The following is a 24,339-nucleotide window of genomic DNA, read 5'->3' as shown; positions in this document are numbered from 1 at the left end:
CTAAAACTTGCTGCGCTCAGGGGGGTGTTTTTTCATACCCCTGAGTGAGAAAGTTGCAGCGCTGTAAACTGCCAGTGTAGACAAGCCCTAAGGCTCATTGCAAGCCCTCACTGCCTCCTCCTCCCTCTACAACATTACACTGTAACAACTTTTGTAGCGTACAGCTCACTAGTGGAGAATATAGCCAAAGTGTTTTGAAGCTAATCCATACTTCCTTTAAAATATATGCAATATTTTAAGGCATTTTTGTTCTGAAGTATTTTAGCGTCCAGGATAAATATAATTCAAACCATTTTTTCCTGTGTTATGCTTTTTATTTTTTTCATAATCAAAACGTATCCCTCTGATCTAGCCCTAATGAAGCACCTAACCTTGTCACAGTTTCAGGTCCGAGATACCTCAAAGAACACGCCTGGGTCAGTGTTGCTTACTCTTGATGGTATTCTATCAAACTGGCATGCCATGAAATAAATGTGTAATGCTGAAGGTTTTCTTTGTATTATAAAATCTCACATTTTATATTAAATCTTGCTATAAAGCAAAAATCCATTTCACTCTCAAGCAGTATGACTCTTAAACTAGATTAGCATCTAAATAACTACAATAAGACTTAGCTCTGCAGAGTTAATTGCTATGAATTGTTCAACAATCCTCACAAATAGCTAAATCATGGGTATTTATGAATATATTCCCATCAAGTAGATGCCATCAAGCTTCTCTGTATGCAAAGCTACCTTTAGAGGGCTCATGAAGGGAATAATTTAGTGCATACAGTACTTGAATGCTATCCAGCCAGAGTTGGGAACACTTGAGAGCTTATCAGCTTTTACAGTTGCCATTTGAGTAAAGTAGAAATGCTTCCTTAGTTTTGTATCAGGAAAAAAATAAAATCAAGTCAGGCAATGCTGACATTATGTATATACATTTATTGACATACAGCAAGAAAAGTGTGTGGCACTTGTATTTACAAATATACCAGCAGTGCTCTAGAGAATGCTTTTAATTCAAGGTCTTTGGGGCAAAAATTTAAAGCAAGAAGATTAACGATAAGGGTTTAAGTCAAGCATACAAAATGCACTTGGTATGTAGCTCTCTTTTTTCACTATAAACAGATGTGCATCTAAAACCCCAAGATGAACTGGAAATACAGTGAAAACAAGAAATGATATTCAATACTACAGCAGACTCCCTACAGTGCTCCTCAAGCGCCAGCTTAAAACTTTGTACTGTTTTTGCCGCCAGTGTGTCTTTTAGATTCTGTTCCCTCTCCCTCTTTTTCAAATCATGGAATGTGCCCTATGGGAAAGTGAGAATGTCAGTTTGCCTATCATGAAAATAAGCAACCATCAATGCACCTAAGCTTGCTTCCTCTCTTCCCTCTTTAATAATGTGCAGAGCTGTTTTAATGACATTTTGGGTAGGTTGCTGCTTAACAAAGCTTGCCCATCAGTTTGTACAATGTAGCTACGCTGTCACCTGACACATTTTTACTCCTACTTAAGAAAAATCAGGCCCATGCTGGGTTGTGTTTAGTTATATACCATGATTAATTGCTTTTTGTGTATGCGTATGTTGGTTGTGACCTCAAGCATTGTAACATGGTTTTTTTCTAGCTTTCCCTCCCGGTAATAAAAGGGATTAGTAATGAAAGACAGATCATTCAGGAGAAATGAATGGTTGTCATTCCTGGCAAAACTTGTTTCTCTTTCTTTATCCTACTCCCCTGTTTCCAGCAAATGAACACAGAAGTATCCCTGCCACTGGCAGGAAGGATGTTTTCTAACCCATGGAGATTATCCCTGTAACATGCTTATCTTTTAGCAGTCTAGGAATAGGTTAAAATTTTTCTCAAAAATAGAACATGCACCCAGTTACAGTTTTGGGTCATTACAGCAGTGATCCTGTTTCCTTGGTAACAACCAACTGACATGCACTCTTATGTTTAAAACTGAACACTTTAGACGTTTAGTCATTCCTCCGTTGCAGCAGGTGTCTCAAATTCTATTAACAAAGAACTGGCTCCATAACCAATAAAGAAAAATAAATTTTTGAGATTGGGTTAAATGGGGAAAATATAATGAGCAGTTCTTCTTTGGTTTGCAGATAATTCAAGAATAAACTGGAATAAAAATCTTTGTTGAAATATTGTTATATTTATCCACAGTATGATTTTCATTTCCTTCCCCCAGGTGGGTCACTCTTTTCTATAATCCTATTCTTAGGTCCTGTTCTAGAATCTTTGCATGTGATGTAATAATGTCAGTATTGCCAACTTGTAGAGATAAAAAAATCATGAGTCAGACCCCCCACCACCCTCAGTTCACCCTCCCAGCACTTACCCCATCTGCTCAGAACCCTCCATCAATACAGCCCCCCCCACTCCATCAGCCCTCACCCTCCTCACTTTAGGCCCCCTGCAGCACCCTCTGCTTCTTAGGGTTCTTCACTCTCCACAGGCCTGGGGTGGGCTGCAGTGAGGTCCTCTCTCCCTCTTCCCAGGCTGGCACGGGAGCAACCACCCAGGGCTGACAGCTGGAGCCCCAGCCATACCTGGAGCGGCTGATAGGATTTCTAAGGGTTTGTCTACACTGGCAATTAAGAGCACTGCAACTTTCTCACTCGGGTGTGAAAAAACACCCCCTTGAGCTCAGCAAGTTGCAGCGCTGTAAAGCACCAGTGTAAACAGTGCCCCAGCGCTGGGAGCCGCACCCCTTGTGGAGGTGGTTTTTTAGAGCGCTAGGAGAGCTCTCTCCCAGCGCTGCGCTGCAACCACACAAGGCACGTTAAAGTGCTGCCATAGCAGCGCATTAGCGTTGCCAGTATAGACTAGCCCTAAGTAAAAATAAGCCTCACTTTTAGAATTCTCAAATGTCTGGAATTGTTTTCAATTGATTCAATTGCTTATTTGAAGGTTGGCTCTCCCCCGCCCTTCTATCTTAGGCCTTGGCTACACTTGCAAGTTACAGCCCGTTTTGAAAAGCATGTTGCAGCCACATGAATGCTGGGATAGCTGCCCATAATGCACCGCTCCCAACACAGCTGCAAATGTTGCAAGTGTGGCCACACCACTGCGCTGGCAGCTGTCAGTGTGGACAGACTTCAGTGCTTTTCCCTACTCAGCTGTACGAAGACAGGTTTACCTCACAGCGCTGTACAGCTGCAAGTGTAGCCAAGGCCTTAGATGAAGTTTCTCTTCCCTGCTGGGGTGTAGCCACATTGTTTCTTGTTAGCTTGATAGCTTGTTAATCTGATATGTAAATTAATTTTCATTTTCTTTCAAAGTACTTTGGAATTAACACATTCCTTTTTTTAGGGTGGGTAACTCCTGTATGGAAATACATTTGTGCCAGGGTTGAAAAAAAATCCTGATATTTGAGAGTTCTAGCACAAGGTCGTGAGTGAGGCTTAATTTTACTCAGAAATCGCAACTGTCCCAATCAATTCACAAGAGTTAGTATGTCTGTAATGCAGTATCATAGCCAATGAGGTTAATCTGAGGCGTGATTATTGCTAGTTGAAAACTTTTCCCAATACCCTGCCATGAACTGTAATGCTGAGAACCAGGGACCACACATGAAATGATTGGCAACTGCTTCCCCAGTTGATTTTTCATAGAAACGTCAGCAAGTTAAAATCCTTCAGACGGGTTTTAAAACTAAATAAAAATAGCTGAAATATAAAATATTCTTTAATATTCTATAAACATGTTTGAATTATTCAGAGTAGTGATGTATCTGAGCACTGCTTTTTTACATCCATTAGAACAGGGATCAACAACCTTTGGCACACGGCCCGCCAGGGTAAGCCGGGCCAGTTTGTTTACCTGCCGTGTCCGCAGGTTCAGCCGATTGCGGCTCCCACTGGCCGCGGTTTGCCGCTCCAGGCCAATGGGGGCTGCGGGAAGCGGCACGGGCTCAGGGATTAGAATAATGAATAGGAATAGGAACATTACTGTGGGGGAGGTGTTTGGCATTTGGTTCCTCACTGCTGCAGCCTAGTGATATTACACATGGCCATTGTCAGCCTGACCCCTGAGCACCATGCCAGATGCACTGGGCACAGAGCATAATAACTGAATCTTGTAAGATGCCCCACCTCCCACATCATATTTGAAAGGCAAGGGCCCTATCTGAGAGTCTCTTCGTTGGAAGGATCGCCTCTCCTGACAGTTCCTTGAGGGGCAGTCCTTTCCCTCACTACTAGCGGCAGCAAAGGGAGAGTGGGACCCAGTGTCTTTTTCCACTCATATATGTTTGCACCGAATACTCTGCACTTCTGAAAACCTAGAGCATTAACACCTTATCCAAGAAATAAAGTGGAAGGGACTGAAGACTTCACTGTGCCATCATCTGCTCTCACCCATTTGCTTTCTTTTCATGGCCTCCTTTTTCTTCCTCTTCACTTTAAGACTGTTTCCCATTCCTTTCTTACTCCATTCTTTTCCAAATCCCTGTTTTCTCTCCTTCAAACTCTCACTGCCCCCACTTTGCCTTGTGTTTGTTTTTCTCACATTCACCTCTTCTGTCCTTATCTCACCCTTCCCTTTATTATTTTAAGTGTGTTTCTTGAACAACTTCCTGTTTCTAAGAACAGACCAACAAATTTAGGAATCTCTTGTGGTGGAGTGTGCACCCCACACCAGCCCTGAAAGAGTTAAGGAAGCTCAGAAAGGGCCAGTTAGTGTGATAGGCCCCACATTATGGGATTAGGCTGAAGGAGCAACCCCTGATTGGAGGATGAAGGTCACCTGAGCAGGTGTGTGTGGGGGGTAGGTGGGACTAGGGTAAACTGGCAACACAAAGGGCTGTAGTGAGGAAGTCTGCAGCCATCTTCTATGCAATAGAGAGAGGGGAGTAGGACCTTAGCCCTGAGGGAAGGTCGTACCCTGAAGACAGAAGGGTGGAGAAGAAAGCCTGTGGGAGGTGAGTAGGAAGCAACCCAGGGAATGAACAGCAAGTTTGGGGTCTGAACAGACCTTGCCTGTGTGCTGAAGGGTCCCTGGGCTGGAACCCAGAGTAGTGAGCAAGCCCAGGTTCCTGCCACAAGGGAAGTGGCACAGACCAGTGAGTGGAGTGCAGACTGCCTAGGATGGTTGTCCGGAGAGACTTTGTTACCCTGGAAGGGGAAGACTGTAGTGACCTGGCCAAAGGGCTTAGTCACAAAGAAGAAGCACCCCGAGTCCCAGAGAAAGAGGGACCCACAGGCCAAGGAACTGACAGGAGGGGGTGTAAGAACTGGAACCAGCTAATCCCCAGAGCAACCAGGAGGAGGCGCTCCTGCAGTGAGTGGACCCCTACTTCTCATAATGCCTAGGAGCCCTAGTTAAGGACAAGGATCCTATTGTACTAAACACAGTACAAAGAACAGATAGTTCCTGCCCCAAAGATTTCCTAGTATCTTGAGTGAAAATGTTGACAAGTTTTAAAACTCTTGAATTGGTAGTTGGAGTTAAGTTTTTGTTTTAAAAATACACTGTCTGGACCATGTCCTTAATTTGTGAAAATTGTCATAGCTCCTTTGAAGTTAATAGAGCCATGACAATTTACTCCAGCTAAGGATATGGCCCCACATGAGTTCCCAGTGTGATGCTGTGGCAAAAAAGGCTAATGCAGTTTTTGGCTATATTAGCAGAGGAGCAGTGAGTAGGAGTGGAGAGATGATTTTATCTTTGTATATGTCATGGATAAGACTGATACTAGAATAATGCATACAGTTCTGGTCTTCATATTTTTTAAAGGATGTTGAAAATTTGGAGAGAGTGCAGCAAAAATGCCACACAAATGATCAAAGGGTGGAGAAAATGTCTTACAGCGAGAAGTTTAGTTTAGTTCAGTGGTTCTCAACTAGGGGTACGCATGTCCTTGGGGGTACGCACAAGTCTACCAGGAAGTACTCCAATTTATCTGGATATTTGCCTAGTTTTACAACTGGTAATAGAAAAAGTACTAGCGAAGTCAGTACAAACTAAAATTTCATACAAACATTGACTTGTTTATTCTGCTCTATATACTATACACTGAAATGTAAAGTACAATATTTATATTCCAATTGATTTCTTTTTATAATTACATGGTTAAAAACGAAAGGTAAGCAATTTTTCAGTAATAGTGTGCTGTGACGCTTTTTTGTATTTTTATGTCTGATTTTATAAGCAAGTAGTTTTTAAGTGAGGTGAAATTTGAGGGGGAGGGTGCGCAAGACAAATCACACTCCTGAAAGGGGTACAGTAATCTGGAAAGGTTTAGAGCCACTGGATTAGTTCATCATAAGAATAATCCATTTAGTTTATCAAAAAGAAGATTGAGGGGTTACTTGATTACAGCGTAGAAGTACTTTCCTGGGGAGAAAATACTGAGTACTGAAGGGTTTTTTAATCTAGCAGAGAAAGACAAAACAAGAACCAGTAACTGGAAGCCGAAGCAAGAAAAATTCAAATTGGAAATAGGGCTCAAATTTTTAACAGTCAGGGTGATGAAACATTGGAAGAAACCACCAAGGTGGATTCTTCTTGATATCTCCAGATCAAGACTGGATGCCTTTCTGGAACTATGCTTTAGGCAAACACAAGTTATTGGACTCCATACAGGGGTAACTGGGTAAGCCCTTGAGATATGCAGAAGTTCAAACTAGATGAACTAATGTTCCATTCTGGCCTTAAACTCTGTGACTCTTATGAAATCTTTAATTGTTTTAAAAACAGCAGGAAAAGAAATGGAAAGGAGCTGCATAGTTTTGTCAGAGGGGTAGTCTTTAATCCAAAAGGCTTCGCTGAAAAGTCATGGTTGTTTATTTAAAAAAAAAAAAAAAAGAAGTCAGCTCTAAACAAGACCCACTTGGATATTGCATTAAGTCTAGCTTTGATGCTGGAAGTCATTCCAGTTCTCTCTCTATTATCGTCCAGTTCAAATATGTAGAATATTTTGCACAGATACACTTAATAAATTACAACATGGATTCAGCTCAAGCCAATATATATGCCCATTATTTTTGCACAAGCATGAATTATATGTCAAAGTAAATCCTCCAAATAATTACAAGTGATACACTTTTTAACTGTAAAGCAAAAATTGTAAAATAACCTTGCTCCTATGGGAACAAACATAAATAATTAAGGTCCTGATCCAAAGTCCATTAAAGTCAATTGGAAGCTCAGTTGGATTTGGGTCATGACCTGTATCATTGTCTAATGACAATTAGAGCAGCATTAACCAAAAGGGAAAGGAACTGCTATTTCGGTACTCTTGTTATAACATGGTTTTATTTTTTCATTACAGCAGGCTCGCAAAACAGTCAACCTTACTAGCCCACACATAAAAATTTTAAAATATCCTTGTCACCTTTCCAATGGTGATGATAATGCAGTGAACTAATTATATTTTTCTGGCTTGTGGGGAAAATAATTACTTGTCTGAGTGAATGGGCAAGGAAGTTTTGCAAAACTTTTTTATAGCAAAATGGTATTCTGGATTTTGAAAGCATTTTATTTATTTATTTTGACCATTTTCTATATTAGGATTTATGGAACAAACATTGGCCAAATAACAGAATAATTTTAACATTGCCTAAGAATAGTATTTCTGTAACATAAGATGTAATTGGCATCAGTTCCCCATTTTACCTTATTGCAGATAACATGTCAAATTTAGTTTGGAAAGCAAGAAAGACTAAAATACATCTGGAGGGCATCTGTTATTTTTAGTAGAAAAAGTTGCAATTACTATCAACTTTTTAAAACACGAATAAGAAAAATATTTCAGAAAACTGTCTTTACTACGGTTACTTAGTAATAAGATGAATTGAAAAAAATTTAAGTTGTTTTTAAAACATTAAATGTTAATCTTTAAAACAATAAGAAGCATTTTTCCCATTTTGTTTCTGTAACTTCTTAGAATTTTTAATCCATTCTGATGATGATTTGGAAAGTAAGACTGGATATGTGTGTTATGTAGTATAATAGCAACTATAAATCTTGTTTTCCTTTTTTAAGAGAAATACTACACAGATCATACAAATGAAAAGTACCACAGACCTGATCAGTTCAGTGCAAGTACATTAGTATCACAGTATCTCAACTAGTAAACCAGTTGAGATTTCCATGTCTGTTTTAATATTTAAAATCTGTAAAATGTTTGGATAATTCCTTCCTAAAGTTTAAAATCCCAGTATTTTGGGTTTCCACCAAAGCTGCACCCACCCCTGCAGGGGCTAGAATGTAGTGGCAGAAGCAGTCCTTTTACAAAGAAGCTTTTGAGCGATTAGGCAATGCAGCCTAAAGGGAGAGAGAGGAAGAAAAGGATTTTGCTGTCTAGCAAAGAAAAACAGAAAAGCAACAAGTACATTATAAAATTCCCTTAACATCCTTCTCTCAGGCCTGGTCTACACTAGGAAAATAGGTCGATATAACTAAGTCACTTAGGAGTGTAAAAAATCCACACCCCTGAGGGAGGAGGCAGTAAAACCAACCTAACCCCTGGTGTTAACAGCAATAGGGCGATGGGAGGCGGATTACCTATACCAATGGAAGAACCCCTCCTGTCACTGTAGGTAGTGTCTTCCCTGAAGTGCCACAGCGGCGCAGCTGCACTGCTGCAGCGTTTTAAGTGTGGACAAGTCCTCGTCGGAGAGGTTGTTTTAACTGCACCCTTTAGGTTTTTTTGTTCATGTACAATGGATATGTTAAAACACACAGAATTCATAAGGGAGACAAAAGGAGGAGTTTCCGACCTTAATACTTTAGGAACTATACTCAGAAAACCTTAGAAAATGCCAAACACTTCCCCCCCTCAAAAAAAGGGAGAGCTTTAACAACATCCAGAGGATGCTTTCTACCTGAGCAGTGAATTTTCTTCCCCAGCTGCCCAGTTTCTGTCTTAAAACAAACAAAAACCCAGGTAAACAGGGACATAATGTTCCATCCTATCCATAGAGGTTGATCATTAACACAGGTGCTGGTTTGACTGTGTAGGACAAACACATAGACAACAAGTTCCTTAAGGTAGGAGGTGAGCTATCTGAGTATACCGATTGGAGCAGATCCTCAGCTGGTGTAAATCAGCATAGCTGCATTGATGTTAATGGTGCTACTCCACTCGACACCAGTTTTGATCTGGCCTGAAGTGTAGCATTCCTTAGTTGAAAACCTTTTCCTGAGGAAAGTCATCTAGCATTTCAAGAATGACATCTTAAGCAGAGCCATGATGGTGAGGAATTGACAGCTCTTCGGTGATGTAATTGGTATGGTGTCAGGAGTGATCGCTTGATGATACATAGATATTGGCATAGAAAATACGCTTATTAAGTTTGCAGATGATACCAAACTGGAAGGGATTGCAAGTGCTTTGGAGGATAGGGTCATAATTCAAAGTGATCTGGACAAATTGGAGCAATGGTCTGAGGTAAACAGGATGAAGTTTAATAAAGACAAATGCAAAGTGCTCCACTTAGGAAGGAACAATCAGTTCTTCTTCGAGTGCTTGCTCATATCCATTCCATTAGGTGTGTGCGCGCCGCGTGCACGATCGTCGGAAAATTTTCTACCCTAGCAACACCGGCGGGTCGGCTGTGGAGCCCCCTAGAGTGGCGCCTTCATGGCGCTGAATATATACCCCAGCCGACCCGGCGCCCCCTCAGTTCCTTCTTACCGCCCCTGACGGTCGTTGGAACTGTGGAGCGCGGCATAGCTGTTCTCCACTCTCCCTAGCTTAGTTAGTTATTCACAGTTATAGTTATAGTTCTAGTTGTTTATAGTTAAATAGTTTTTAAAAATTGTTCATTTGTTCTAGTTGTTATAATAGTTCTAGGGGATTAAGGGGGTTGTCTCCCCCTTTCTCCCCCGGCCGCGGGGCCGGGCTCATGCCCAACGCTCCCGGCTTCAAGCAGTGCGCCTCCTGCGCTAAGCCTATGCCCACGAGCGACCCGCACGACTCCTGTCTGAAGTGCCTGGGAGAGTCCCATCAAACAGATAAGTGCAAGATCTGTAAGGCCTTCAGACCAAGGACCAAGAAGGAGCGGGACTTTCGGCTCCGGCAACTCCTTATGGAGGCGGCACTTAGTCCGGACGCTCCATCAACGAGTCAGGCCCCGGCACCTAGCACCTCGGTGCGCAGTGCCCCGGCGGCACCGGCCATGCCGACCACGCGAGTGGCGTCGGACAAGCCTCCCCGGCACCGGACCTCGTCGGCACCGCAAGCACAACAAGTGCCTCGGCGCCGGTCATTATCCCCGGGGCATAAAAAAGCCCATAAGACGGGGACCTCCGTGCCGAAGACGCCGGCTCCCCCAGTGCCGGGGGTAGAGCCGCGTCCGCCTGTGGAGCACCGGAAACAGGTGCCTCCAGCACCGTCGACTCCGGCGCCGAGGCCGTTGAGTCCGGTGCAGATAGCGTCTCCACCGAGACCGGCGGTGATACAGTGCCTCCCGTCGACTCCAGAGACCTTCGCGGCGGCGAGAGACTTAATAGCTCTCACGGAGCCGGCACCGCCCCAACCACCGGCACCACCGGCACCGTTGACTCGTCCGGTCCAGTCTAGGGGGAAACCTGCCTTGATGCGCCCTCCATCGCAAGGGCTGGAACCACGGCACCGGTCCAGGTCCCGAAGCAGGTCCCCACGCCGCTCGCAGTCCCGGCGCCGAATATCACCGGTCGTACTCGTGGCCAAGATCTTCGTCGCGGCACCGCTCTACATCTCGGCACCGCTATGATCGTCGGCACCGATCAACATCGAGACGTAGTTCTTGGCACCGCTACGATCGACGCTCGACGTCGAGAGGCCGCTCCCGGCACCGGGCCTACTCCAGGTCATCGTCGAGGTCCAGATCCGACTCCCGGCACCGACGAGGTCATCGGCACCGGTCGCGGTCCCGGCACCGATCGCCGGCACCGCGTAGAGATAGAACATCTCCGGACCGGCACCGTGCGGCACCGCAGCCCACGGGATTCGTCTCGACGCTCTCGGCACCGCCATGGCCATCGAGATCGGTGTCTCGCTCCTCTGAGGACCTATCGAGATCGGCATACCCCCCTCAGGGGCAAGCCGAGGAACAGGACTTGGGCCATTGGCAGGAGATAACAGAGGACCATACTCATGGTCCATCTCACTGGTCGTTCTGGACCCCGTGGGCGTACCATCAGGCGCAAGGGGCTCCAATAGCTTCGACCTCTCGCTTGGGCCACTCCGTTAGAAGGGCCCCGGAGTCCACCATCTCTCGGCCTCCGCCAGGGGGCATGGAGGCTTCCGTGTCCGCACCACCTGACGTCCTGGACCCGAGCGCAGGTGATGCTCCGGCCCAGGAGCAGGGAGACCAGGACCCTCCCTTGGATCCTGTACCACCGGAGGCATCTTCCTCTTCCTCTCCGGATGAGGCAGTGGCGGGCACATCGTGCACAGGTCCACCTCCAATAGATCTTCGGGCTCACCAGGATCTCCTGCGTAGGGTGGCCCGTAATATGGACCTGCAGGCGGAGGAGATAGTGGAGGTGCAGGACCCCATCGTGAATATCCTCGCAGCGGATGCCCCATCGAGGGTGGCGTTACCCCTGATCCGCACGATACAGGCGAATGCAACTACGATATGGCAAACTCCTGCCTCCATCCCACCCACAGCGAGAGGGGTGGAAAGAAAGTACTTTGTCCCCTCCAAAGACTACGAGTACTTGTATACCCATCCCCAGCCGTGTTCACTGGTGGTGTCATCAGTGAATGCAAGGGAGCGCCACGGTCAACAGGCCGCAGCGCCCAAATCGAAGGAGGCTAAGCGCCTCGATTTGTTTGGCCGTAAAGTTTATTCAGCCGGAGGGCTGCAACTTAGAGCGGCTAACCAGCAGGCGCTCCTGAGCCGCTACAACTTTAACTCCTGGAACTCTATGGGGAAGTTCAAGGAGTTGGTTCCCCAAGAGTCCAGGGAGGAGTTTGGGGCCTTGGTAGAGGAGGGTAAGAAGGTGGCTCGGACCTCCTTACAGGCCTCCTTGGACATAGCGGACTCGGCTGCGAGAACCCTGGCTTCGGGCATCGCTATGCGAAGAACCTCCTGGCTCCAAGTTTCGGGTTTGCCCCCTGAATTGCAACAAACCCTGCAGGATTTGCCCTTTGAAGGACAGGGGTTGTTCTCAGAGAAGACGGACTCTCGCCTGCAGAGCCTCAAGGACTCCAGGACAATCATGCGCTCCCTGGGGATGCATGTTGCGGGTCCTCAGCGCAGGCCATTTAGGCCTCAGCCTCAGCGCTTCTACCCCCCTCCGCCTCGTCAGAGACAGGACTCGGCCCGGAGGCGAGGGCGAGGTGGTAGACGAAGGTGGACCGGCCCTTAACCCGGTCAGAACCAAGGGCCACCAAGGCCACCCGCAGGCCCCAGGCAGAACTTTTGAAGGTGCGGTCGAGGACGGCGCCCCAGTCATCCCCCAGGATCCAGCCCCCTCCTTTCGGGATCGCCTCTCCCACTTCCACCATGTTTGGTCCCTTATAACTTCGGACCGATGGGTCCTTCGCACGGTGGAGAGGGGATACGCTATCCAGTTTTCTTCAATCCCCCCCTCCCACCCCCCTTCCCCGTCCCTCTTCAGGGACCCTTCTCACGAGCAACTTCTTATACAGGAGGTTTCCACGCTCCTTGCTATGGGGGCCATAGAGGAGGTTCCAGTAGAGTTAAGGGGCAGGGGATTTTATTCCCGTTACTTCCTGATCCCCAAGTCCAAAGGAGGTCTGCGACCCATCTTGGACTTGCGTGGACTCAACAAATTCGTAGTAAAGTTGAAGTTCCGCATGGTCTCTCTGGGGGCCATTATCCCTTCCCTCGATCCTGGAGACTGGTTCGCCGCCCTCGACATGAAAGACGCATACTTTCACATCGCAATTTACCCGCCTCACAGACGCTTCCTGCGATTCGTAGTAAGCAAAGTGCACTATCAATTTGCAGTCCTTCCCTTCGGCCTATCCTCGGCCCCAAGAGTGTTCACGAAATGTATGGCTGTCGTGGCAGCGTACCTTCGTCGGCAAGGGATACAGGTGTTCCCGTACCTAGACGACTGGCTGGTACGCGGTCGCACCAAAGAGCAAGTTCGAGCTCACATCCACATAATAGTGCACACGTTCAACGAGTTGGGCATCCTACTCAACAAGGACAAATCCACTCTAGAACCTACCCAGAGAATAGAATTCATCGGCGCAGTCCTAGACTCCAGACGTGCACAAGCCATCCTGCCAGACAACCGCTTTTGTACCATCACGGGCCTCATTCAAGGGCTCAAGGCCTTCCCAACTACCACGGTGAGGTCGTGCCTCACCCTGCTGGGTCACATGGCTTCCTGCACGTACGTAACCAGGCATGCCAGACTTCGGCTTCGCCCACTCCAAACCTGGGTGTCGTCGATATACCGCCCACATCGGGACAGCCTGAACATGGTGGTCACGGTCCCAAACTCGGTCCTGACCTCCCTCACCTGGTGGCTAGATCACAATGTGGTTTGCGAGGGGATGCCATTTCACGCCCCACAACCCTCTCTGCACCTGGTCACAGACGCTTCATCTCTGGGTTGGGGCGCCCATCTCAACGAACACCATACCCAGGGCCTGTGGACTGCACCCCAGATAGCTCTGCACATCAATGTTCGGGAACTGATGGCGGTGCGCCTGGCGTGCCAGGCATTTCTCAACCTCCTACGTGGCCGCTGTGTGTTAGTTCTCATCGACAACACCACGGCCATGTTTTACATCAACAAGCAAGGAGGAGCACGTTCGTCAATTCTATGCCAAGAGGCCATTCGCCTGTGGGACTTCTGCATCGCCCACTCAATCCATCTCACGGCATCGTTCCTCCCCGGAGTCCAGAACACTTTAGCGGACCGACTCAGCAGGTCCTTTCAGACGCACGAGTGGTCTATCCGTCCGGACATCATACATTCCGTTTTCCAGAAGTGGGGGTTACCCCAGATAGACCTGTTTGCATCCCGAGACAACAGGAAGTGCCACGTGTTCTGCTCCCTGCAAGGTCGAGCTCCGGGCTCCCTCTCGGATGCGTTTCTCCTTCCCTGGAAAGACCACCTGTTTTATGCCTTTCCTCCGTTTCCTCTGGTCCACAAGGTACTGCTCAAATTGCACAGAGACCAGGCACAGGTAATTCTGGTCGCTCCAGCGTGGCCGAGACAACATTGGTACACCACACTGTTGGAACTCTCGGTTCAGACACCGATCCCGCTTCCATTATGTCCGGATCTCATCTCTCAGGACCACGGCCGGCTGCGTCACCCCGACCTGCAATCACTCCACCTCACGGCGTGGCTGCTCCATGGTTCACCCAGGCAGAGCAGCAATGCTCGCACTCTGTCCAACAGATTCTGCTGAGCAGTAGGAAGCCCTCAACACGGACCACGGACCTGGCCAAGTGGAAGCGGTTCTCCTGTTGGTGCGAGCAACGAGCCACGTCCCCGTTACAGGCACCTATTCCTCTCATTTTGGAATATCTCCTCTCCCTAAAACAGCAGGGGTAGGTGATATCTTCAATTAGAGTTCACCTGGCCGCTATATCGGCCTTTCACCCAGGGGAACTCGCGTCCTCGGTATTCTCCAACCCGATGGTCGTTAGATTCCTCAAGGGCTTAGACCGGATGTACCCACAACAACGTCAGCCCGTTCCGACGTGGGACCTCAACCTGGTTCTCTCCAAGCTCACAGGTCCTCCATTCGAGCCACTGGCCACCTGTTCACTTTTGTACCTATCCTGGAAGACAGCCTTCCTCATAGCCATCACCTCAGCAAGGCGCGTTTCTGAACTCAGGGTGCTTACATCTGAGCCCCCTTACACAGTTTTCCATAAGGATAAAGTGCAGCTTCGTCCACATCCTGCCTTTCTCCCTAAGGTGGTTTCTCCTTTTCATATCAACCAGGATATATTTCTCCCGGTCTTTCATCCTAAACCACATGCTACTCGCCAGGATCAACGTTTGCATTCTCTGGCAGTAGCATGTGAAAGCCAAGCCAGCAGGGCCCTGGCTTTCTATATTGACCGCACAAGGCACTTTAGAAAGACGACGCAACTCTTCGTTGCAGTGGCCGACCGAATGAAAGGCTCACCGGTCTCCTCACAACGCCTATCCTCCTGGATTACGTCTTGCATCCGGATTTGCTATGACCTGGCAGGTGTCTCAGCACCGCACCTCACCGCTCACTCCACGAGGGCCCAAGCTTCCTCGACGGCTTTCCTGGCGCAAGTTCCGATCCAGGACATTTGTAGAGCAGCGGTTTGGTCATCAGTCCACACGTTTACAGCTCACTATGCACTAGTGCAGCAGTCCAGGGACGATGCTGCCTTCGGATCAGCGGTTTTGCACACAGCAATGTCTCACTCCGACCCCACCACCTAAGTTGGGCTTGGGAGTCACCTAATGGAATGGATATGAGCAAGCACTCGAAGAAGAAAAGACGGTTACTCACCGTTGTAACTGTTGTTCTTCGAGATGTGTTGCTCATATCCATTCCAAACCCGCCCCCCTTCCCCACTGTCGGAGTAGCCGGCAAGAAGGAACTGAGGGGGCGCCGGGTCGGCTGGGGTATATATTCAGCGCCATGAAGGCGCCACTCTAGGGGGCTCCACAGCCGACCCGCCGGTGTTGCTAGGGTAGAAAATTTTCCGACGATCGTGCACGCGGCGCGCACACACCTAATGGAATGGATATGAGCAACACATCTCGAAGAACAACAGTTACAACGGTGAGTAACCGACTTTTTCACACATACAGAATGGGAAGAGACTGTTTAGGAAGGAGTACGGCAGAAAGGGATCTAGGGTTAGTGGACCACAGCTAAGTATGAGTCAACAGTATGATGCTATTGCAAAAAAAGCGAACATGATTCTGGGATGCATTAACAGGTGTGTTGTGAGCAAGACACAAGAAGTCATTCTTCCGCTCTACTCTGCACTGGTTAGGCCTCAACTGGAGTATTGTGTCCAGTTCTGGGCACCGCATTTCAAGAAAGATGTGGAGAAATTGGAGAGGGTCCAGAGAAGAGCAACAAGAATGATTAAAGGTCTAGAGAACATGACCTATGAAGGAAGGCTGAAAGAATTGGGTTTGTTTAGTTTGGAAAAGAGAAGACTGAGAGGGGTCATGATAGCAGTTTTCAGGTATCTAAAAGAATGTCATAAGGAGGAGGGAGAAAACTTGTTCATCTTAGCCTCTAAGGATCGAACAAGAAGCAATGAGCTTAAACTGCAGCAAGGGAGGTTTAGGTTGGACATTAGGAAAAAGTTCCTAACTGTCAGGGTATTTAAACACTGGAGTAAATTGCCTCGCGAGGTTGTGGAATCTCCATCTCTGGAGATATTTAAGAGTAGGTTAGATAAATGTCTATCAGAGATGGTCTAAACAGTATTTGGTCCTGCCATGAGGGCAGGGGACTGGACTCAATGACTTCTCGAGGTCCCTTCTAGAATCTAGATTCTATAGTCATGTTTTTCTGTATTTCTATAAAGCAACATCTAGCAATACTACAAAAATGTCATTCACAACTTAAGATGTAGTTCCTCCTCGATTTATGTTCCCTCTTTGGTTTCCATCTATAATTTCTGTGAGCCAAAGGCAGTCACATTCAGGCTATGTAGGGACTTAAATAGTCTGATAAGTGGTTGGCATCATGAATTTTGGTTCCTGTAGGATGGAGGGAATATGGGTTGATCCTTATCAATGAAACCTAGGCTGAACGAAGGACTTCTGATATTCTTTCACTAATATGGTTGCACTTTCTTTTCCTTGTCTCACATTTCCCATTATAGTCGTTGTTATAATGATGAAAAAAATTGGATGCTTGTGAGTGACTCTTTTGGGTTAGTGTGTAGCAGTTCAGCCAACAAACAGGACAATTAGAATACAGTGTCTTTGAAAAGCTGTCACACGTTCACCTGTTCTAGTTGTCTGAGCTGCTCATGAACAGGAAGGAAGGAAGATAATTTAGGGATTCTTTTCCCCCAAAGAATTGAATGGGTTAGATTCTGATCTCCGTGGAGCTCCTCTGGACTTCTGCTATTTCAGCTGAATCAGAATGTGGCAAAATGAATGTAATCCCATTGGACTTTGTACCTTTTTAAAAAAAACTTAATTGTGCCACATAGAAACCTCATCATAGCAGGGAAGCTTGCAACTTTTTAATGAATTTTCACAGTAATATTACTAAAAAATCTATAATGAAGTGCTAACAGGACCAGCTTTAGGCACCCATAATATTTATGAGGGTAGGTCTCCCACGGTCATGAATGACTCCCAATGGGCCAATTTAATCATTCAGCAGAAGCTGTAATAGCATTTGCCTGGAAGTCTGTTGGGTCCTAAAAAAACCTGGTGATTTATACTTCCAATGAAGTGGTAGTGTTTTTGCCTGCAGGATAGCAAAGATCAGTTAATGATTTTATTAAAGTAGTTTACACTTCTTTGTTCTCTTAAAGGTGATTAATAATACAGTTGGGATTTTTCCTTACATCTCCTCAAAGTCTGCACAACATAAATACACTCTCCCTACCTGAAAAAAGGCAGAAGGAAATCCATACAGAATAACCCTGATTCAATTTTGAATTAAAATCTTTCTTTAAGATATGTTGTAGTTTAGAAAACTTGAAATAGAACACATTTTAATATACAATGATAGCATGTACTTGATTCTGATTTCAGTCACACTGGTGTATATCGGGGGTAAACTATTGCCAGCATAAAGCCAATGTGGATAGGAATCAAGGTCTCTATATTTTATTCTGTAAAATTTAAAAAAGTAAATATGTTCTCCTGCAATTGTAGATTAAAAACAGTAACACCAAATATATATATTTTCCTAAAACAAATACAATACTTTCTGATTAGTCTGTGAAAGAAGAAAAAATTAATGGTAAATTAAGACCATAAAGGGATGTGACTCTCCCATGCTTGAAGAAGCTGTAATCTCATCCTAAATAGCCCCGTGAGCATTCCCTCCGCATAAGGAGAATCTAGAGGTGCTGTAGCTGCCTCTATGCTACCCCTCTCCTGGCACATGGATTGTAGGGGCATAGCCATGGCATCTCTATATTCTGACACTCCTCAATCAAAATGATTCCTGAGAGTCTTGAGTAGTAAGCATACGAAGTCTGCTCATATTTGTGCCAGGGAAAAGATCTTCCAGCCCCAGGATCAGGGACTGCAAAAGTAATTTAAGGCACCTTTTTCATTACCCCATAGCCTTGCCCTGGGCACACCTCATCTGATTTGGAGACTCTAAACAACAGTTGCTAGTTTTCTAGTTATATTGTGACTCAACATCTTAAATAATAATAATGACTGTTATTGTTTTATCAAACACTGAGAGGAAATTTTTGAAACAACTCGTATCCAAATTTCTCTCAGTCCCATACTGTCCATATTTCAGTGGTGGGTGGAGTACAGAGTTTCTGTTTTAACTCTGAATTTCTTTGTCAGCTTCTGTAAGTAAAATCTTAAAAACTTAACATTTGAAAATTAACTTGAAATATTGAATTTGAAAATGAAATTAGGATAGAAAATTGTTAGTTAATTTAGAATTTGAATATAGTTTAAAAAACCATAAAATCCTCTGTTTCTCTCAATGCAATGGGGGAGATAAGTTTATTTTTATAATAAAAATTCAGATAAAAGGCAGAGCTTTTCATGTAAATGATCTAAGTCAGAGAAATGTAGCCTAAACTGAATAAAAGGACATTCTCTTATATTTTTCTAATGTATATTTACCAAACCTCATAAGAGTTTCTGCAGTGGTGTGTGTATGTGTGATAGATTATATCTATATCTATAGACAGTATATATATCTATATATATAGATATATATATACACACTGCGGATTTTACTTTTCACAGTTTATATGTTTCCATTTGTTTTTCAAAATACTAAAAGTGATTGTACATTGTGGATTAAGTGCTAGCTAAATCAACAGCTACTTCTGACAACAGCTACTTCTGACATCCTACATTTATTCTGTCGTTACACGTACATAATTTATAACAAAACCAATATTCCTTAAGGCCATTTCTACCAAATTTGAATCTGGAGCAAATTTTCACATCCTAGTTATAAAACATGAAACATTGGAAATGCTAATACAATTAAGTATGCAACACTTCAAAGCATCCTTCCCTGTTTTAGATTGCATGAAAGGATTTGACTTTGGAAAAAGGTGTCAAGTAATGTGTTTAACATTGTTTGCTTTTCAGAAACATTGGCACCCTTTGTGAAAGCTGGAAGCATTTCTCTGTAAAAGTGGCATCAATTCCAAAATGGATATAAGCACTAGTGATTTTTACACAGGCTAGCAATTGGAAGGCTTACAGGAGTAATTTTTTGTTTCTGGAAAGTATTGTCATTTGGAAATAACACAAAGCCCATTTTTTAGACCCTACTTTCAAGTAGCCCTATTAAACATTTTAAGAACATAAGAACGGCCATACTGGGTCAGACCAAAATATCCATCTAGCCCAGTATCATGTCTTCTGACAGTGGCCAATGCCAGGTGCCCTGGAGGGAATGAACAGAACAGGTAATCATCAAGTGATCCATTCCCTGTCACTCATTCCCTGCTTCTGGCAAACAAAGGCTAGGGACACCATCCCTGTCCCTCCTGGCTAATAGCCATTGATGGACCTATCAATTTATCTATTTCTTTTTTGAACCCTGTTATAGTCTTTGGCTTCATAACATCCTCTGGCAAAGAGTTCCACAGGTTGATTGTGCATTGTATGAAGAAATACTTCCTTTTGTTTGTTTGTTTTAAATCTGCTGCCAATTTCATTTGACTCTTCCCCAACAAATTATGTTCATCTGTGTGTCTGACAATTTTGTTCTTTATTATAGTTTCAACCAGTTTACCTGGTACTGAAGTCAGGCTTACTGGCCTGTAATTACCGGGATCACCTCTGGAACCCTTTTTACAAATTGGCATCATATTAGCTATCCTCCAGTCACTTGGTACAGAAGCTGATTTAAATGATAGGTTACAGACTACAGTTAATAGTTCTGCAATTTCACATTTGAGTTCCTTCAGAACTCTTGGGTGAATACCATCTGGTCCTGGTGACTTATTACTGTTTAGTTTATCAATTTGTTCCAAAACCTCCTCTAATGACACCTCAATCTGGGACAGTTTCTCAGATTTGTCACATAAAAAGAATGGTTTAGGTTTGGGAATCTCCCTCGCATCCTCAGCCATGAAGACCCAATGCAAATAATTCATTTAGCTTCTCTGCAATGGCCTTATTGCCCTAGAGTGCTCCTTTAGCATCTCGATCGTCCAGTGGTCCCACTGGTGGTTGAGTAGGCTTCCTGCTTCTGATGTACTTAAAACAATGTTTGCTATTCCTTTTTGAGTCTTTGGCTAACTGTTCTTCAAATCCTTTTTTGGCCTTCCTAATTATATTTTTACACTTCATTTGCTCCTTTCTATTTTCCTCACTAGGATTTAACTTCCAATTTTTAAAGGATGCCTTTTTGCCTTTCATTGCTTCTTTTACTTTGTTGTTTAGCCACAGTGGCACTTTTTTGGTTCTCTTATTATGTTTTTTAATTTGGGGTATACATGTAAGTTGAGCCTCTATTACAGTGTCTTGAAAAAGTTTCCATGCAGCTTGCAGGGATTTCACTTTTTGTGCTGTACCTTTTAATGTCTGTTTCACTAACTTCCTAATTTTTGTGTAGTCCCCCTTTCTGAAATTAAATGCTACAATATTGGGCTGCTGTGGTGTTTTCCCTGCCACAGAGATGTTAAATTTAATTATATTGTGGTCACTATTACCAAGCGGTCCAGCTATATTCACCTCTTGGACCAGATCCTGTGCTCCACTTAGGACTAAATCAAGAATTGCCTCTCCTCTGGTGGGTTCCAGGACTACCTACTCCAAGAAGCAGTCATTTAAGGTGTCAAGAAACTTTATCTCTGCATCCTGTCCTGAGGTGACATGTACCCAGTCAATATGGAGATAGTTGAAATCCCCCATTATTATTGAGTTTTTTATTTTAATAGCCTCTCTAATCTCCCTGAGCATTTCAGTCACTATCACCATCCTGGTCAGGTGGTCAGTAATATATTCCTACTGCTATAGTCTTATGAATAGAGTATGGAATTATTATCCATAGAGATTCTATGGCGCAGTTTGGTTAAGATTTTTACTTCATTTGATTCTACGCTTTCATTCACCTATAGTGCCGCTCCCCCACCAGCACGACCTGTTCTGTCCTTTCAATATATTTTGTACCCTGGTATTACTGTTCCCCATTGATTATCCTCATTCCACCAAGTTTCTGTGATGCCTATTATATCCTCATTTAATATGATGCACTTTAGTTCGCGCATCTTATTATTTAGACTTCTAGCATTGGTATATAAACAATTTAAAAACTTGTCACTTTTTAGCTGTCTGCCATTACATGATGTAATTGAATGGGACTTTTTGTCATTTGACTGTTTCTCATCAAATCCTACCTGTATTTTATCATCTTCCATCCGCTCCTTCTTACTAGGACATAGAGAATCTCCATTAGTAGATCCTCCCCTAAGGGATGTCTCTGTCCTAATCACGTGTTCCTCTGCACCTGTTGACTTTCCCCCAGCCCTTAGTTTAACTGATCAACTACCTTTTTAATTTTAAGTGCCAGCAATCTGGTTCTATTTTGGTTTAGATGTAGCCCATCTTTCCTGTATAGGCTCCCCCTTTCCCAAAAGTTTCCCCAGTTCCCTAATAAATCTAAACCCCTCCTCCCTACACTGTCATTTCATCCACGCATTGAGACCCTGCAGTGCTACCTGTCTAACTGGCCCTGTGCATGGAACTGAAAGCATTTCAGAGATTGCTACCATGGAGGTCCTGGACTTCAATCTCTTACCTAGCAGCCTAAATTTGGCCTCCAGGACCTCTCTCCTATCCTTCCCTATGTCATTGGTACCTTCATGTACAACGACCACCAGCTCCTCCCTAGCACTACACATAAGTCTATCTAGATGTCTTGAGAGATCCGCAACCTTCGCACCAGGCAGACAAGTCACCATGCGGTTCTCCTGGTCATCGCAAACCCAGCGATCTACGTTTCCAATGATGGAAATGGCAATTACTAATACCTGTCTCTTCCTAATAACTGGTGTTCCCTCCCCGGAGAGGTATCCTCAGTGCGAGAGGATACCACAAGGTCATCTGGAAGGAGGGTCACAACTATGGGATTGTTTCCCTCTAATCCAGTTGGATGCTCTCCTTCCCTGAGACTTTCATCCTCCTCAACGGCACAGAGTCTGTAAGACGGGGGGTGGGACCATACTAATGTGTCCCAGGAAGTCTCATCTATGTACCTCTCTGTCTCTCTTAGCTCCTCCAGTTCAGTCACTCTGGTCTCCAAAGCCTGTTCATGGTCTCTGAGGGCAAGGAGCTCCTTTTTTCCCGAAAACACACATATGCCACCTGTCCATAGGGCAGGTAATCATGCATGGTGCATTGGGTGCAATAAACTGAATAGCCCCCACTCTGTTGCTGGACTTCTGCCTGTATCATCTTTTTACTCTTTAATCTTGTTCCTTTGTTATTGTTTTATTTTTATCAGGGGATGCTTTTGTCTTTAAGTTTAAAGAATGTTAAGTTTATCTACCTCCACACATACACACACTTCCCCTCTAAACTCCCTTGCAAAACTCCCATTAGCTGCTCCTATTCACTAGCTGGCAACACAAATGAATCATGGTTATTCTATTTAATCCAAGAAGACATTACTACTGTATGGAGTTTGCGGTGCATCAGAAAGTGTTCTTAGAATTTTTGGATTTACGTTTAAACTGATAAAACCACAGAGCACAAAAGTAAAAGAATAAGTGTTTGAAAAGAGAGAAATTGTGAGTTCCTTACATTAGTGGGCAGTTATTCACATGAGTAGTTTCACTGGCTGCAAAAAGATTATTAAAATAACTCCTTACCAGTGAGCAAGGATTCATAATCTATATTAAATTACATACCAAAGATACCTGAAACTGACCATTTCCTTGGTGCTAATAGATGTTTTGGAGGCGTGGGACAGTGAACCAAAAATTTCTCTCAGACTCAGTGGGAGTTTTATCGCTAGAGCTAGAGCTCGTCCAAAGCTGAGCAGAATATAGCACACTGGCCTTTCTAGTGACAGATGAAGTCCATCAGACTGCAGAATTTTAGCTTTAATTTATAATTAGTTTTTAGTCCATGTGGTTGTGAAGAACACCTGCCAAATGTGAGCTAAGTGCAAACAGCTTCATGAACTAAATGAGTAAATGTGAATCGATTTAATTGAGGGATAGACTGATGACTAAGTAGCAAAGCAGAAATGAATTGATTTAGATGTAGAGTTAGGGGAGGAATTTACTCTGATGGGGAGGATTGATTTGATTGAGGGATAGATTTGATTAGAAGAGGGGAAGAGTTTAATCTTGGGAGTAGAGGTGAAAGTAGAAATAGGGACTTACTGGTACAGGGCTGGGTTGGGGCCGGCTCTGGTCCCCGGAAGGGGCGGGGCCTCAGGTGGAAGGGGCGGGGATGGGGGGGTCACAGCCAGCCCCAGCCCACCCTGTACCGGTAAGTGCCCTCCCCCACCGGGGTAGCAGCGGCAGCCTGGGGCTCCGGCTGCAGTTTAAAGGGCCCAGGGCTCGGCCGCCGATACCGCCCCTGACCCTTTAAACCGCTGCCAGAGCCCTCGGCTGCCACTGTTACCCCAGGGCTCCGGCAGCCCGGGGCTCCGGTGTGTATTTAAAGGGCCGGGGCCATAGAGGCAGCGGGAGCCCCGGGCCCTTTAAATAGCCCCCGGAGCTCCGCCGCTACTCCAGGGCTCTGGGAGCTATTTAAAGGGCCCAGGAACCCCCTGCTTCTACCGCCCCGACCCTTTATATAGGCCCCAGAGCCCTGGGGTAGCGGCAGCGGGGCTCCGGCGGCTATTTAAAGGGCCCAGCGCAATAGAGGCAGCGGGAGCCCCGGCCCTTTAAATAGCCCCCGGAGCCCTGCTGTCACTACCCCAGGGCTCCAGCAGTGGGGCTCTGGCAGCAATTTAAAGGGCCTGGGGCTCCAGCCGGGGCGTACCGTCTTACTTTCACCTCTGCTTGGGAGAATGATTAAGAGAGGAAGAGAGAAAGAAGGATAAGAATGTTGGGAAAGATCAGAGTGATTGAAGGCAAAGAGGAAGTAGACTGAGTGATGCCTTCCAATCCTTCCAGTATGGTTTGCCTCTTGGTTATAGAGTCTTGTCAATTCAAGGATCAAAATTAGGATTTCTGACTTAGTTCAGCCTGTCCCTTTGTAGCAAAAGCCTGTTCTTTGTCTGCTGGGCCTCATGGACCTGATATAAGCCAGTATATGCAAAA

General features: G+C 45.1%; 2 protein-coding genes and 1 non-coding gene across 10 annotated transcripts in view; all 3 read left to right on the top strand.

Annotated features, from left to right (window-relative positions):
• The window catches only part of LOC135973815 (uncharacterized), a 1,510,190-nt gene extending 1,495,250 nt beyond the window's left edge, over positions 1-14,940 (top strand). The window contains exon 4 of the mRNA XM_065558894.1: positions 9,459-14,940. Coding sequence (XP_065414966.1) covers positions 11,225-12,307 — 1,083 coding nt within the window. The 5' untranslated portion in view covers positions 9,459-11,224 and the 3' untranslated portion in view covers positions 12,308-14,940. The remainder of the gene's footprint in view (positions 1-9,458) is intronic.
• The window catches only part of SNX29 (sorting nexin 29), a 497,538-nt gene that overhangs the window by 439,316 nt on the left and 33,883 nt on the right, over positions 1-24,339 (top strand). The window lies entirely within an intron of this gene.
• LOC112060281 (U4 spliceosomal RNA) lies at positions 3,455-3,601 on the top strand. Its single transcript, XR_002889588.1, has one exon. It is a non-coding gene; the product is annotated as a U4 spliceosomal RNA (small nuclear RNA).

The sequence above is a fragment of the Chrysemys picta genome, chromosome 10 (assembly GCF_011386835.1).
Source record: "Chrysemys picta bellii isolate R12L10 chromosome 10, ASM1138683v2, whole genome shotgun sequence".
Classification (NCBI taxonomy): Eukaryota; Metazoa; Chordata; order Testudines; family Emydidae; genus Chrysemys; species Chrysemys picta.
Note: the sequence above shows the minus strand (reverse complement) of the source record. Positions and strands in the feature narration are given on the sequence as shown.